This window comes from Porites lutea, chromosome 10 (genome assembly GCF_958299795.1).
Source record: "Porites lutea chromosome 10, jaPorLute2.1, whole genome shotgun sequence".
In the NCBI taxonomy this organism is placed as follows: Eukaryota; Metazoa; Cnidaria; class Anthozoa; order Scleractinia; family Poritidae; genus Porites; species Porites lutea.
This window is the reverse complement of record NC_133210.1, coordinates 3,350,683-3,367,520: the sequence shown is the minus strand read 5'-3', so window position 1 is coordinate 3,367,520 and position 16,838 is coordinate 3,350,683. Positions and strand designations below refer to the sequence as shown.

General features: G+C 37.0%; 1 protein-coding gene across 1 annotated transcript; it reads left to right on the top strand.

Annotated features, from left to right (window-relative positions):
- Positions 1 to 11,994: 11,994 nt before the first annotated feature.
- LOC140950227 (transcription factor Sox-14-like) lies at positions 11,995 to 13,530 on the top strand. Its single transcript, XM_073399432.1, has one exon. It carries the CDS (start codon positions 12,282 to 12,284, stop codon positions 13,032 to 13,034), a length of 753 nt encoding a protein of 250 aa, XP_073255533.1. The 5' UTR covers positions 11,995 to 12,281; the 3' UTR covers positions 13,035 to 13,530.
- Positions 13,531 to 16,838: the final 3,308 nt, after the last annotated feature.

Genomic DNA, 16,838 nt, shown 5'->3' with positions numbered 1-16,838 from the left:
TGTAGAGCACATGGTTAATTTTTTCCTCTAGGGATATCGGACATTAAATAATTTATGAAGGAAAATTTGTGCAAAGAAACACGTGTGATATAGCTCGGACTTTTTACTATCATTAGCCTCAAACTGGAAAAGCAAACAATATAAACAAGAACAATTGAATAAAGGCAACGATAATCTCCTTTATTGAATACTAGGTAAGTGAGTCGAAAGTTAGCAGCATAGCAACACATGAAGGTTAAGTTGTAAGAATTTATTAACTATCTGAAAGAAGATTGAGATTTTCTTTCGAGTCTACATTCCTTTTCAACGACACGCAGGCAATTTTGCCGCGCTTATGAAGGCGGTGACTAGTTCCCTCAAACGTTTTGTTAAAATGCAAAATGTGGGCGAACCAATTTTAAATATCGAAAGTTTTAATTTCGACTGAATAGGAGCAACATCTGCATGTATCGGTGCCGTTCGATGTGAACCTACTTTGAAATCGATGAGTATCTCAAAAATGTTAATAGTTATTTATAGTTATAACATGAAACTGGCATATGTGAGGTTGTATGAGGACATCCACCTAAAAGAAGTCAATGGTTCTTTTTAATTCCTTCCGTACTTGTTTTTCTCAACCTAGCGGTCCAAAAAGAGTATAATCATCATAGCAGATATTGCCAATATGGATCTGACATATATAAAAACCCTCTATAAATAGCATTTTTTGAAAAGATTTTTTAAAAAAGTGGCATTCGTTAAATATGTCACTTAAGTTATTTCTACAAGCTACTGGGTTGAGTTTTCTCGATTCAGTGGTAACTTGAGAAAAAAAGTCAGTTAAAAAACGTCAATAAATCTTCAATTAAAAACACCTACTACAAGACAATATCCAAGCTACATCGTAAGGGTACTTCAAGACAAGATATAAAAGAGAAAATTTCAAATTTTGAAACTGTCGTGAGAGTAATTCGAAAAAGAGAGTAGAAAAATGTCCAAAAATTATCATATAAAAATTGTCATTTCAGTTGAAAATCTGAAGACAGAAGATAGTTCTCCGCAGAGGCTGAAGAAGGCGTGCTGAATGGAGTTTGTCCAGTTGCGTTTTAAACTCTTGTCCATGAAACGCTAATCGTGATCTGAGGGTGCAAGAATTAAATTAAACCTATCAGTTCTATGAACAACCCTGTCATATATTGTACTTGTTCTTTGACTTGCAGTTATATTTCATTTTATCCAAATTTTTATCCAATTTTTCTCACAGCTACTCTTTCTCGTTCAGAGTCATATTATACCTGACAATGTAAACAGCCTACAAAACTAACAAAACAGCTTATAATACCGACACGGGCTCCTGACCGACAAAGACATAAAAATAGCCTCAGTTGTAGTATCCAGACGAGAATTTTTCCCGAAAAAGATATCCTCAGAAGTCCAATCAAACCTTTAACAAGATTGTAGCTTACATAAATTGTCTTTTGCTAAATCCACAAGAAATCCCAAAATCTATCGGATAAGTCCAAATATTTCAATAAAAGTTGGTTTTTCCGGCATATTTCAATATTTGCATTGTTGGCAATTATTTAAGTTAAAAATCTAAAAAATTTCATCAACACCGCTTTATTCTTTGCCGAACCAAACGTTTTTATCCTTCGTGGTTTAATAAAATAAGGTTGTTGTATGCCTTTCTGGCACGTTCTAAAACTAACCATGTGTTAAGTGTATTTTTTTCTCCTGATTTTGTGATGAACGTGTGTGAAATATATTACCGAACAAAAAAAAAGAATTGTTAAAGTAAAAACAAAATAATCACTTTTTTATAATGTGATCCGAATCAGAAAATCTGTTGAGACTTATATACTAGACAAAAGACTAGCTAATTAAAAAAAGAAAAGAAAAAAAAAAGTGAGCCAAGCAAGTTACACCATCTGTTTGGCCAAATGATAAGCCGGTTATTATAGGGTCCGTGAAATTTCAGCTGTAGTCGAGTGAAGTGCTCGCAGCCTTTTTCTCACAAAATTGGGGTTGTTATTAAGGAACTAGGATAAGTGCATTGATCCTCCAAAATAAAGCTTGGAGCTCGCTTGTACCTTAACTTCGACGAGACAATTGGAGTACGAGAACCAAACTGAGCACGTCCGAGTACTCCAAACTGAGTATTTTGCGGACAAAATAACCACTTGATCACGTGCACCCTTGTCTTGTCATCTGTAAGTCTCTTCTATCAAAAGCCTCGGTTAACAACAAGGCTGAGATAGTCATCGATGTTGGGACATACCAGGCTTGAAATGTAAGTTGTACTCGTACTCGACACATCGTACTCGTAGTAAAATCTTAAACTGAGGTCAGTATAAAAAGAAATCTTTCGCAACTTTATTTTCATCACAAATTTGTCAGCCAAATAAGCTTACGGGTGCTGAGTGTTGCTTACGGTATTCAACCGTTTGGATCGATGATCCAAGCATTTGGAAAAAATAAAATCACTGTCACCTTTGATAAAAATGAAGATATTCTTGGGTATAACTTTCACTCCTAATAATTGTCTTGTTCCAGCGAAAAACACCGCCAGATTGAATATATATAGTTCGATACTTCCTGGTTCTATTTTTCTGGAATTAAACTTGCTTTGTAATGGACTGTGTCTTAATTCAAATTGACTCGTTTTGTTATTTTTATTAAAAAAATATCTGCCTTAACATGTGCCTGAGAGACATTGATATTACGATTTTAATTTTATCCTTTGAGATTAAAAATCAGTTGTTAATTGCCGGTTTTGTGTTCGCAAACGAGATGAAAATACAGTGATAAATCAGTTTGACTTGCTATAGATGTTGTTCCCACACTTATTAAAAGTTTCTTTTCAGTACAATAACTTTGCGAATTAAAATTTATAATCATAGTGTAGCAAAAACAGATTAATTTATTAGCGGCTTGTTTTATTCCAATTCATGTGGCCAAAATTTCGTTTGAAATGATTTAAGTGTTGGTTAAGTTAAAAACCACATCAAAGTTACAGATATCTATTGGCCAGCTGTATTGGCCTCCTTCTTCAAAATCGAACCCGGCATAAACTCGATATTTCTAATATATGTTATCACCCCACGTTGTGTTTGAGCCATGGACTGGTCGATTTACTATATGTTAAAATTTCATTATAAATTCGAGACCTTAAGACGTATTTATAATAGATTTATTCATCAAAAGAAGGCGGCGAAATAAGAAAAGTGAGCGGAAGCAACAAAATGACAATTCAGGCCCTTTCTTGGTGTGGGCACGGACTTAAAATGATGAAATTTCGTTTTTAGTCTGGTACTTTCATGAGGAGTTTCTATGGTTATTTGGCTTTTAAATCGACACAGGGCAATTCTACTGAATATCCATGGAATGTGCTAAAATAATTATGTCACTTTATATGAAAGACTCGATCGGGACAATTTTGCTTATTATTTTTTGCGGTGGTCGTCGGACTTATGGGTTTAGAGTAAGAGCCGGTTTGTGCTCCACAAGATGTTACAAACATTTACACTAAGAAACCTTGACAGCATCAACAAAGGCCTGTATCGTCCCCAGGGCTTCTCCCTGAGCTGTCATTTTGTAAGAGGAAGCCCTGGGGACGAGATTGCAACAAGCCGAATAGGTGCGACATTTTTTATTTTAATGAAAATTCAAATTTCTCCAAATATTCGGCAAAAACTCGAACATTTTCCGTGCTAGACTTAAAAATGTAATTGCCATATACTTTTTGTACAAACATTCCGGGCTCTAGCTACTTTGAACATCAGTCGTATTTTGTTACGAAAAAACCGACCAACTTGCCTTAAACATGGCCACAATTTGTCTCAGAAATATATATTTTGATACTGATGGCAACTTCTTATTATGACTAAACAAATAAACCTAAACTAAATGAACAAATTCCTTTTTTTTTCATCGTTATATGAAGTTATTTCGGCAGGCTAGTGTGATGAGATGGCTTGGATCGAGTGCCGGTCTGTATCGAAATTAGGTGACTTTGAAAAACCTCTGTCAAAAGGCAACAATATTGCATTGTACGGAAGGCCAAAAATGTGACTGACCCTCCTCAATTCCCCTAAATATCAGTTGATTTGATAGTGAATCAGCGGTAATGGTAAACGGTAAATATGCCCCAATAAGAAATTTGAGGAAAATGTATTTTCTTTTTTAAATGAATCAAGAACTTCTTAATTCAAGCATTTTAAGGTGAGAATGAGACAGTGCGAAACAGCCGATAGAAGCCGTATTGAATAATTGTCGTATAATTCTTCGTGCATAGGGCATCAATATTATATTTAATGGTGGCATTCTTGAGTCGATTAATGTATCGCAAGAGAAAAGAACATACCCTGATACAGGCTTTGAAATCACCTACAAAAGCAAAATTTCAAATTCTGCAGTAGGGACGGCCCTACGGCAGGAATCCTAAATTTCTTGAGAGGTTACAACTTTTTTTCCCAGGTGATACTTTTCACCATTCCTTAAGGGTCCCATTTTTCTAGCCATCTTCGTTAGAGGCAGATTTGAACAAGCGAGGGATATAACATCGTCAAGAGATGATAATATTCTCTCTTGGTATGGTATTTTATATGGTCAAGAGTTATTTAAGTGATCATTATACTCAAGTTTCATTTTTAAACTAGTAGATGATCTGATCTTGAATGCACTATGCTTTCTTCTGTCGTAAATGTTTCACTCTCAAAGAGGTCAATTGCGACTCAAAGATCCCTCTCTCTCTCTCCCTCTTTTTTTTGGGACGGGGGAGGGGAGAGGAGCGGACCCGCCCTAAGGATCCCCCAATGTTCAGTTTGCCATAATTTTAAAGTTAAAACGTGTTGTACTCGGAAACGGTTTTTCATTCTTTTTCAGGTCACCTCTTCTTACCGACTCGTAAAAAATTGGAAAAAGCATGGAAATACTAAAAAATATACTCGAGTTGGGCGATGTATCATCAAGACTTGTATTTGTTATGCTTGCGACAAATATTTCATCGCTGATTGTAGTATTGCACATCCTAAAAATGGAGCGCACTGAAGCGGTTACAAGGCTCCTGATTTCAGGTTGATCCTCTGATACCCTTTTTTTTTTAAATAATCTGATGCTGAAATGTTAGGCCGAAGGGTAGAGCAGATGAAATATTTCATTTCGCACTGAAAAATGATTCTGCTTATCATCCCAAATACTTTATTGAGTAAGGTGCGTAGACTAATGCTGCGGAGGTTTGCGAATGGACTTCAAAGAAGGCTACGCCAGAGACTTTTCATGCCCGGTTTCCCTTTTCGGTCAGAACTGAAAAAAATCTTGAGGTACCCAGGGTAAAACATATTAGCCCTTAAAGACTGAGATCTAAAGATGCATGTGGATCAGTGAATGCATCCAGACATAAAAAGGCAAACACTCCTGTAATGGTGTGTTATTTCACTAATGAATCAACAAATTTGTGAATATAAGCTTCTATGAATTTACCCGCTGAGAACTCTGTATTTATTACAATTTGATGAGAATTAATCTGCCCACCGCGCGACAAGAGCACTGGCAAAAGATAACTCCGAAATACTGTTCAGTATAATGTATTCTATATACAGCTTCAGGCTGCCCTTCAACGGTGAGCTCCGCAGGATTTAGATATTTTCACTATCCTATTTCTTTAGAATTTAAATGAAGACTGAAACTGGGGTTAAAAGTGTTTTCTTTTATTCTAAGTATCAATCACAATCTATATGATTTTTCTATGACATGATCAAACGCATTATATACTTCTGGCTAGAGGCAATGAAATAATCGCTGTCGTGTTCCGAAAAGGCTTTGTTTCGTTTCTATCTTTTCTTAAATCGTTCCCATAAATCTCTAATTTCATTTTTTTTAGTTTGCCATCTGCCTCACAAACGACTTTTAAAGACACAAAAGCTCCTCGTTTCAATATATTTCTTATCAAGGCCCTGGGGTTATTTTTGAAAGCGACAGCCCGGCACGATTTTCATTTAATGTGGACATCTTCTTTAGACCAAATTGTTTTAGGTTACGATAAAAATGAAAACAAATTCTCTTCAAGCCGTGATTTGTAGTTACAAAGGGCTATTCGTAACAGAAAAAAAAAACAAACAAAGAAGAAACAAAACTTTTCCCGAAGCGCGATAGATCACAAAATAGAATGCATTAGTAATAATTTAAATTCCGATTTTGTCCATTAGTACACTGTTTCAGCTTAATCTCTTGTATTACTATTTCTATCCATCGTGTAAGTCGTTAACTTTGTGCTTATCAAGGCGAAACTTTAAGTTAATATTTTTAAAATCTTGGTTTTTAGGGCATATAGGGTTTAATCATTTAAATTGCCGAAAATATTTATGTTTTACTTCTCTGATAGTTTCTCGCAGCTAGACCATGCAACTGGTAACGCCCACTATTTTAAGAGGTTCGAAAAACCTCTTTACAGCTTTTTCCTTTTATTCTTTTTTATTCTCAAGTCACTTCCAAGCAATTACAAAAGGGATTTAACATATAAAACACTAAAAGCATTGTTAGAATTAAAAAAGGGAACACAACACAAAACTCGTTGAAAGTGACGCTCGAAATGTAACGAACCGACTCCAGCAGCTCAAATTTTAGAAAAACCGAATTAAAAAATGGCTTGCTGAGAGAAATCTTTGTGCTTTTTTATACCAGCAAAGAAAAAAAGCAATTTCCCAGTGGCACAGAGGCCTTTTCAAGTATTCTCTTCACCCCCCGTTGATATTTACATAAACTGCAAATTTTCAAATGTTATTTCATCCCCGACAAACAAAGACTCGTGTCTTTGGGTCTAATGAAAAATCGGTCTCGTTGAATAGTACAAATTACTTGGAACGTTTGCTTTTAGCAGCTGAAACAATCAACAGCATTGTCTAACGAATCCAAGAAAAGGTTTGAACAAAAGAGGCGGCTTGACAAAAACAACCCACTCTAAAGGAACATTCTGAATAAACGAAAAATGCTTTAGCAAAACTTCTGTTGCTGTAGAAATTCTTCGAGTGGTTCCGGAAGAAATCAGCTTTAACACAGATAGCTATGCGATCCGGCCCCCATAAATATTAGAGAGAAAAAAGTGCAGAAAATTGCTTTGAGCGGCGCAATTATCAACATTTATTTAAAAATCTATCTTCTTTCTTCACACACGCCCAGAAGAATCATCAAAAAGTGGTAACGTGGAATTACTGTTCACCTATCTTCGCTTCTTTTCTATCTTTCGTAAATCATTTAGTGTCGGATTACTCTGTTGATCAAAGATCAAAGTGTGAATATTTACCGTCGAAGTCAGAATTACCGTTATGCAAATTCAACCGTTTCTGTTGCTATGCTTTCAAAACTGCCCCTTCAGCCACGCAAAGGAACGGTAGTCCATTTTATTTTAAGTTTCTATTCTTAAGCGAAGTGTTCTAACACTTTGATTTCAATGGCGACAATTACAAATTCATACGATTATTCAGCTTTTAAGGAAAATAATCGCCTGTATTTACATTGCACCTTGTTTTGTTGAGTCTAGCTGTTGTTTTGACAATATTATCTACTAGGTAAATTACACTTGCCCAAGGCCTGGAAATCAAGTCCATTAAAAATTCCATCTCACTTTGAAATGCGATTTATGTTAAATTGAAACATCTCCCTATCACGTTTTACCCTTACATAAGGTAAAAACAAAAATAATACGTGATACCGAAAATTGCCCTTCCTGTTTCTATGATAAAAATCGACGCGCAGCGTCGTTACCGCATCTTCGGTCAACGTAATTTTTAGCTGATTGACGGTTTCCTCTGTTACTTCCATTTCCGAGGACAGGCTAATTCTTATTCGGAATTGTCCTAGGTAACCGCTGAGTCTCTCCAGTTGAGATTTGAAGCAAGTTTCAACCCACAGTTTGAGTTTAAAACTTTAAAGAGTTGCAAACGCAAGCGTGTATATATAATTGAATGCCTATTTATTCATTTATTTACTTCATCTTTTATGACACGCGTTAATTTTCTTTGCGCCATGTTCAAAGCTGTATATTCGCCTCTTGTTAAAACGCTGGAGAGGAAAGTTTACAGCTGGCTGGCGAAAGCTTTTAGCTTTACGACGAAATTGGGGGATCCGTGATCACAAATGAAAAATGAAATTCGAACGAAGGAACATTTTTCGCGAGTTGCATTTCAGTGGTACCTTTGTACAAAACAGAAATGTTTGCCGCGGTGATTCTACTAAAATTAGGCTTTTATGCTGAGCTAGCGTAGTAGATGTCTTAAATGAATACAGTAAATACACCACATACAGAAATCTGAGGAAAAACCGTATTTAAAGGTAAGCGTAAAATTGCATGAGACTGTGAGATTAATTGAGTGACTTAGTACAAGAAAAGTCGCTCTCTATTTCTGTTCGAATTTTGGTTTCAACGTGGATTGCTTTAATTTTTTAACTCTCAAATTAACTTACTGGAAATAGTTGATGTTCAAATGAGAAACAACAGCTGACTTTGAAATGCATATAATTTTCAGCGCTAATAACGAAATTAGAGTAAGATAAATCTACTCCTGGAGTAGTTTTTTTGGTTTGTTCCGGGCATCAAACAAAATCAATTCCAAGACAAGTATATTCAATCCTCCAACATTCGAACGTGAGACTTGTCTTTAGTCCTACAGGTAAACAGAATGATCATCAAGCTTTTGGCTTTTCCAGTCGTTCAGATAGAAGAGCGCAGCGTTCAAATGGTGAAAAGCCTGTTAATAAATCGTACGCGGGGAAAAAGAGGCACGAGGACACATGCTAGATCTTATGGCTCAGCCCGTGATCAACTTGTGCTTTTTCACTCCTCTAAATCATCTTATTCTCGTTCTCAAACTTTTCTTCAGCAAAAATACTGCTCCCAGCAGTCACTTCAGTGACTGTCAGAGCAGTATTACCATTGAGGCCTGAGGAGGCATCTGAAACTTATAATTTGATTGCAATTACTGCTAGCGGCGGTGAAAGTATCGAACAGGCCATGCCAATAAACAATACTCCAGAAGATGGGTTACAGAACATGCATGACGAGCTGCTAATGAAGAGGCGACTAGCTACGGACAAACTTTGCTCAGGTGCCTTTGCAAACTAGTGAACAACGTGTTAATCTTCGCATCAAATTTCCGAAAATTTACTTTAAAAAAGCAACCTTTTTGTTCGATTTCCACGATTCAGTTTTTAAGACCATTGATAATAATATCATATATCGAACGTGTATCTTTGGAACAACCTATGTCACAAGCACATTTAATAAAGAATAAAAGTGAGTGAGTACTTGTATTTGTATTTGAATTCTGCCTCTTGTTTTGCTCTGTTATAAACCTCCACTAATATTTTTATTTTCATTTCGCTATTTTTTTTAATGCCGAATTTTAGTTAAAAGGGCAGTGTGTATATGCCCCAATGGAATGAAATGTTCATTGAGCATCGCTTAGTTTAAATGCCTGACAAAAAAAACTCCATTATTTTGACTCTTACTCAGAAAACAGGCTGTTAAAGGCACAAAAAAGGCTCTTATATCATTCGAGTGTGGGTGCGAGGTACTCTGGTACTAAGGCTTAGTCAATATAGCGGACGAGACCACACCTATGGTTGACTTAACCAACTCAAACACTGTTTGTTTAGTTGTTTTTCAAGGGTTCTTAAACAAACCGAGTTTAATTTCACATTGCGTTTATCCTAGGCTTAAAACCATGATTCTTAGGTCGCTATTGTCAACGGCTGAAATAAGGAACCGCGGCTAATTCAGAATTTCTTTTAATCACGTATAGAAACACAGATGCGAGACTTGCAATTTACGAAAAGCTCATTTCTGTTGAATGTGACTCTCTTCCTAGTTATACCTTTTGTGTTTCATTTGAATGGCCATTTGTTAGCTCGATAAGTCCGTTTGTGAGGTGCACGAAACAAACACGCACCAAAGTCTCAATTTCCTTTCCTCTCTTTCGAGACAGGAAATGAGGGGTTGAACTTCAACAAAAACTTTCACATCCTCAGGCGAAGTTTGTAGAAAATTTAAATATGGATATGCGCGGCAATGTTACATTCATGCGTCTTAATCTAACCCTAAAACAAAGAAAAGGAAAAGTTTAACAAAGGACAAGATTAAAAGCAAGAATGACGAATCTACGCCCTGACCGAAAACAATCTTCAAGAAACAAAAGAAACTCTATGAAGACCAAATATTCTCTTTGAATGCGATGAATGGTCTTTCTGCTTCCCTCTTTAAGGCATTTATTTTTATTTACACTCAGAAATAGCGCTCTCCTTTCAATAAATTTTTAAAGAATAGCTAGTCCTATTATTAAAATTGGACTCGAATTATTATTTTTTCGCATCCGCCTGGAATATTTCACTTTTTCTAAAAGAAAATACACACATAAAATTGTAAAGGCTTAATTAGTTAGTCCGTTATCAATGGTTTGTACTGTTAAACGGACCAAAGTTACACAGTGATAACAAACCAATTCATTTACGAGCAAACAAACATAAGTAAATATCAGCCAAAAAAAAGTCTTGCGGTGTTATGAGATTTTCTTTTTAGTCTCCGACAATTCTATACTCACTGACGCTCATTTTGAGAATTGTTTTGCGACATAACAACGAAGGATATTTTTCCTGGGTTTTGGCTGCGGGTCCTGTTGAGATCATTGTCCTTTCATGTTCCCGGCTAGTTTGCAGATCTCATTTTCGATAAGATTGCCCCAAATTGAAAATAATTCTAAGCCTCTCAAGATTGATAGCAAGGACAGATAGAAAAGTCATTAAAATGATAACTACCAAAACATCTCTCTTAAACATGTCACATTTGCGACTCTTTCCAATAGTGCGGCTTGTCGAACTGTTTGGTTTTATTAGGGGCTGTTTTAACAGCTCACTTGCTACAAAATGAAACTAGGAAACTCTGTTTTTCTGGTAGAGTTTTATAACCCGAAGGTATAATTTTAATTTGGATTCTGTTTCACACAAATATCCTATTAGGTGAGTCATCGAAGCTTTTTTATGGTAATACTTAAACGGAACCCCTATAACAACAAGCTTTCAAGACTTTTCATTCAGGAATTACCATGATAACGAGCAAGCTATTGTCCGCAAACAAAAGATTATTAAAGCGAAGGAAGTGAAGCTTTTCATAAAGGGCACTTTATTCTTTGGTCTCATTCATTGCCCCCAGCGATTAATCAGCTCAGAAATAGGCAAGGAATTGAAAATGCAAACGACTTTTCATCTAGCGATAAGTAATGAAAAAATAAAACCAAACCTCTCCGACCAAAACCATAATTGAATAAATTGTGAAAAAAACTTCAATAAACTCACCACTTAAAATAATGAAAAAAATCTGCCTAGAGAAAAGGGAATCGCGCCTTGCTTTCCAACAAATTCGCGCGAGCGAGCGCGATAACCATAAAGCGAGGAATTGGTGTCAGGGGTTAAATGTGGAAAAAAAAAGATTTTTTTTGTTGAGTATTTACAGTAAGATCTCGTCGACATTGTCGTTAGCAATTTCACGTCGAGACAAAAGCTTTCATAAGCGAAATGTATTCTTATGCTAAACGGACGAATAAAAGGTTCGATAATTGATCATTTGTAAGGCAATTCGTCGTAAGAAAATGACAGACCCACAGAAAGAATCGGATATTTACTTTGCTTTAGTTTCAATATAAATTAATAATTTCCCAGTGCAAGTTGAATATTAACGCGCTGTTTGCCCAAACTTCTCGCCAGGAGCTTTGGAAGTGCGGAATTGAAGTTTGAAAAGAAAAACATACTCTCTTTTGTTCGCGGCGGCTGGCCTCACAAGGGCCGCAGAAAGCATAAAGATATCTGAATTTTGAGTGCATTGTCCGTGAACAATAGCTCAGCAATTGATGGCTGGAAAACAAAAGTTCGCCTATTGTACTTTCGCTAAACCAAAATAGAAAATTATTTACAAAATCCAAATATCTCTTTGAGACGGCAATCAAGGTAATATTGCTAAACATTTCCAAGGCAGCACTTGAAGAAAAATTTCAAATCTAACTTCCTCTATTTTAATTGGATAGCCTTTTCGTAAAATGGCGTGGTCCGAATACTTTGTGAAAGCGAGAATGAAACTCAATTATTTCACACGCATGCTCTGAGGTGCGATCTTTGATCTTACCGCGTGAAGCAATCAGCGTATAATTCAGTTTCAACGAGGCACCAAGAACGACGGAGCTTATTTAATTTCGACCACCTAGAAGTACCTAGGAGCTGGAATATTTTCAACATTGTAAGCAAGGCTTCGACACGTCAACATGTCTACGAAACCAGCAGAGCACGTCAAGCGGCCCATGAATGCGTTCATGGTTTGGTCCCGAGAGGAGAGGCGAAAAATTGCTCAAGACAACCCAAAGATGCACAACTCGGAGATCAGCAAAAAACTTGGCGCAGAATGGAAGAAGTTGACAGACGTGGAGAAAAAGCCGTTTGTAGAGGAAGCTAAACACCTCCGAGCCCAGCATATGAAGGACCATCCTGATTACAAGTATAGGCCCAGACGCAAGCCTAAATCACTACTCAAGAAAGTAGACCGCTATCCCTTCCCACTACCACCGTGTTTACCGACATCCGAAGAATTGCTCAAGTGCACTCCGCCTGGCATCCCAACGACGTCTTTCGTGACTGATCCGTACTCTTCAAGCGTGAATGGTAAAGCGCGATCGTTTCTGCCGGTGTCATCGGCGTACACTTTCGACTCGAGTGCGAACCACTCCATTACCCCATCCAGATTTGACCGCGGACTTGAGATCCCAAACGCCGTCCGACCCGACATGCTGACGGGAGGGCAAATTTACCCTCATTCACTCTACCCAAGCGCCGCTTCAACGACAAGCTCAGCTCTTCTGAGCTCCTCTGGAATGCCTGTTCTCCCTGGCGGACAGTTAAATCCCCATTCCCATCTTCACGCGATTCAGGGCGCGAATGGACAGTACACCGTACCTTGTAACTGTTCATCGTGGCCTCAAGGACAAGATGTACGGAGGCCGGTCGCCTATCTACTCCTTTAGCTCAAGTGACTGACTTCTAAATCTATTTATCACGATGAACTATTTATGTATAATACAGCAAATAACTGGTGTAAATTATTTCTTATCGAACAAGCAAGAATCTTATTATCCGCGCGTTTAAACATGCCAAGCTTTCCTTTTGGTTTCAACTCTGCTGATGACAAGCATTTCAGTTTATAGTGATGTTGAAGATTTTTAACGACCAAATTTCTCACCGCATTAATCGTTGCCCGATTGCAACGTGGTATAGAGTTTGTATATTATAAAGGCTAAGTGTGTGAATATTGAAATATTGAAGCAATTCTTATTCGACTTTATTTGTAGGGTTAGTGGCTAAAGTACTTCGATATTTTTTAACAGTTTCGCCACAAGAGCGATTCCAAACGGTTTAGTCGTTTTTTATTTACAAGAGCGACTTTCACTTGTAATTTAAATTTGACAAAACTAACCCAAAGTTTTCACCGATCTGTCACATTAAAATTAGCATTCAATGTAATTTGTTGTCAAGTTTTGTTGTCTCAGTTGGCCTGTTTGACACTGGCCTTCATCGTGAAGTATGAAAAAATTCCGTTAGCTCTAAAACGTTTTCCCTCGTAAAGTGACAAGCGTTTTTCCAGTCTATCTTGAAAACAAAGGCAGCGACGTTCGTTTACATCTTTTGTGTTTAGGTGTAAACTATATATGTGTGGTTTAAAACAGCAAATAGTTTTGGTACTTTGTCAGTATAAGACAATCTATCGATCACAAGTATTCAAGCAAGGTAACTAAGCTAAACACACATAATATTGGAGCTAATAGCATGGTCGTCGGGAACTGTCTTTTACTTTGGGGTTGCGTTGATTTGAGGGAAGGTGCGTTTGTATAATGATTACAGAAAACCCTAAACAGATGGTATCCCGCAAGGAAAATTATTTCCTTCAAATGCATCTTTGAACGGAAGCATCTGTAATCTCATTGCTGCCTAGAACGCTTTACAAAACATCTCCCCCTTCAATAGATTTAGCTCGATATCCCGTGGCTTCAGTGAAAAACACAGCTGTAGTGAGCTCTTCACAGAAACTCAGCAGTGACTCATTGTAAATCTTGCTTTCGCATATTGATAATTATATAAAAGAAACAGAGAGACAAGAGCGGGGAATAACAACATAATAAAAAATACATGAGGTGTTGAATGGAAAAGATGACATAAATAAATAAATGGACGATCAAGAAGAGATAAAATGAATCACAAAGGTGAATGAATTACAATTGCTCTAATACTAATATCTCCATAACAAAAGATTACATCCACGGAACACAATAACTGAATAGCGGCACAATAGCCTGATCGGTAAATATGGGAGAGACTGGAATGAAAGGCATGGCTTTCCGAATAAACGAGGCAGTGATGAAATGATTCGAATAGGTTTTACATGTTTGTAGATGCTTAAAGAACGCGGTAGGGACACAATCGGTTCAAAGGAAGGGCCGCTTTAAAGTGTGTCTTAAGCAAACAGGTAGAGAAATAAAAGCGACTAACTCATAATCGAGAGTATTCTAATCGTTTTTAGACCGTTCATAACAAGGATAACGATGGATATTTCACGTAGATGCGCTAAAAATGCCTGCAAAAAGGTCTTCAGTAGGAAAACGTGCGGATTATATTAACAACTCAAGCAGATGGCAAAACGCGACGGGCCTTTGTAAACTCTGTGCGACATTTATTGGGCTTAAAGAGGCCATGCAAGTGCCAAAAATCAAAGCTTTCAATTATAGCCATTGTCTATTTTATTTATAACACAGGGTTTGTTTGTAAAATGTGTTCAAGATGATCTGTTTGCCGATTTTGAGAGAGTTTGATTTCGCCGAGTTTCGCTTCCTTTGCGCGCGAATTTCTTTTTTCGGTTTCGGCGGGAAAATTTGTGCGAAACTTGTGCCTTAAGTAAACGTTTTAAATGCGGATCACGAGTCATTTTTTGCGGCAAATTTTTCGTTTTTATAGTAATAGCTAAGTCATTAGCTGTCAATGTGTCCTTTCGGTACTTGATTCTATGAAAACATAATCTTTAATCCCACGCTTCTAGGTGTAAGTGAGAGAAAGCGATATCCATAATCGATCAATAGTGTTTGCCGATCGCAGCTTGTTGGTTAAAACCACTCCAGATCAGATTCTTTGACTTGATAAAAAAGACACGTTCGTTGACTTTCGTGAGGGTTCGGAAATGTCAAATACAAGTATACAAAAACCCAATATTTGTCAAATTTCGCATTTTTTTAAATGTTAATTTTTTTTCCTTTTGTTCGAAGCCTACAAGCCCTTGCAATCATCAACACCTTATCTACTGGATTTTCAGACTTGTCCTAAATCATGCCATTATACTCTGTGACCTGTTTATTTGTGTTTAATTCTCTCTCCTGCTGAATGTATAAAAGTGAGGAGTGCTTATTGAAAACAACGGCAAATAGCTCTGATTGCTTTTCAATAGCCCGGCGAGCTCTCATTGCAAGCGTAAAAGAGTAAGAGAACGTATGTGATCTTTCCACGGTAATTATAATGCCTCATTCTCACTGGTTCAGTCTTAAAAGGTTCTTCTTCTAAATGGAATGAAAAAAATAATAATAAATAAAAAATTGAAGCGATTTTTAACTTTAAGAGTTGGAAAGTGACTTAAAGGGAAGATATTTTAAGAGCAATTTACGCGAGTTTGACCGTGCTAGTGATACTGCAATGTTGATTGAACGTGTTAAAGTGAATTGAGCCTTGTCTGATAAGCTCAGTACTGTACCACTGTCTACCCATCGCCTGGAGCGTTGCGACTTAATTACCGATGAAACAGAGACGCGGAACACAAGCCTAAGTTTTCCCAAAACTATTACAATTACTCAATTGCATTGAACGACAGAACAAAAGAGGGTGAAAGCTTGAGGTCTTGATTCATTACTTCTATGCGAAACTGAGACGCAAAAATGCTCTGGGCAAATAGGCCTTTATAGGAAAATAATGGGTTGATCATCAAGTGCCTTACCTAAATATATTTCGCATTATTTATTAATGCAAATGTTTAAACTAAAATGAAAACTTTCATTATGTACGATGTTTCTAGAGTAATAAACGCCGTTAAGTGGGATTTTACCGGGAGGCCTTCCGTAGCTAGGTGAATATTCTTGCCAGTAAATTACGGATTTTCAGTCAGCTCCGCGACTTGCGATCGATTTCAAGGGGGACTTTTTTACTTACGCGGCAGTCGTAAAATTTTCATTTATCCGTACCATGCTTTTAAAATCGAGTCCCAAAATCGATAAAAATTACCAATAGGGGGTAAACGTCGAAACATATTAATTTCACAAATGAGTTCAGTTTCTATTTTCATAAACTAGAAAAAAGTTAATGGAAACAAAAAGAAATTGGATGGCAATCAAAGAAACGTTATTCTTTTTTTCCCCCACCACATTCCACTTCCTGGAACTAGAGGATCAGTTTAAACTGTAACATTTTCGTTTAGTTATTAGCTTTCATAGAATACTGCGTTTATCAACGTTTCATTAACAAGGGATTACAATCAAAATTACTTGCTATGAACTGTCTCGTATACAAATATCGGTGATAAAATTCCCCGGTAAAATCCCCATTTTGTAGGTCGATAACATCAGTGGGCAGACGTTAACGCGGGCCTGTCATATCGTCAAGCATGAAAAACTGACAATGTATAATAATATATCGCTAAGTTCTTGTAAGCGTTGCCGGCTTTTTCCGCGTAGATCGCTGAAAGCTCTGGGATATGTGGAGCCCACTATCGCAGGCCGGCGGTTTATGACATTATGTCA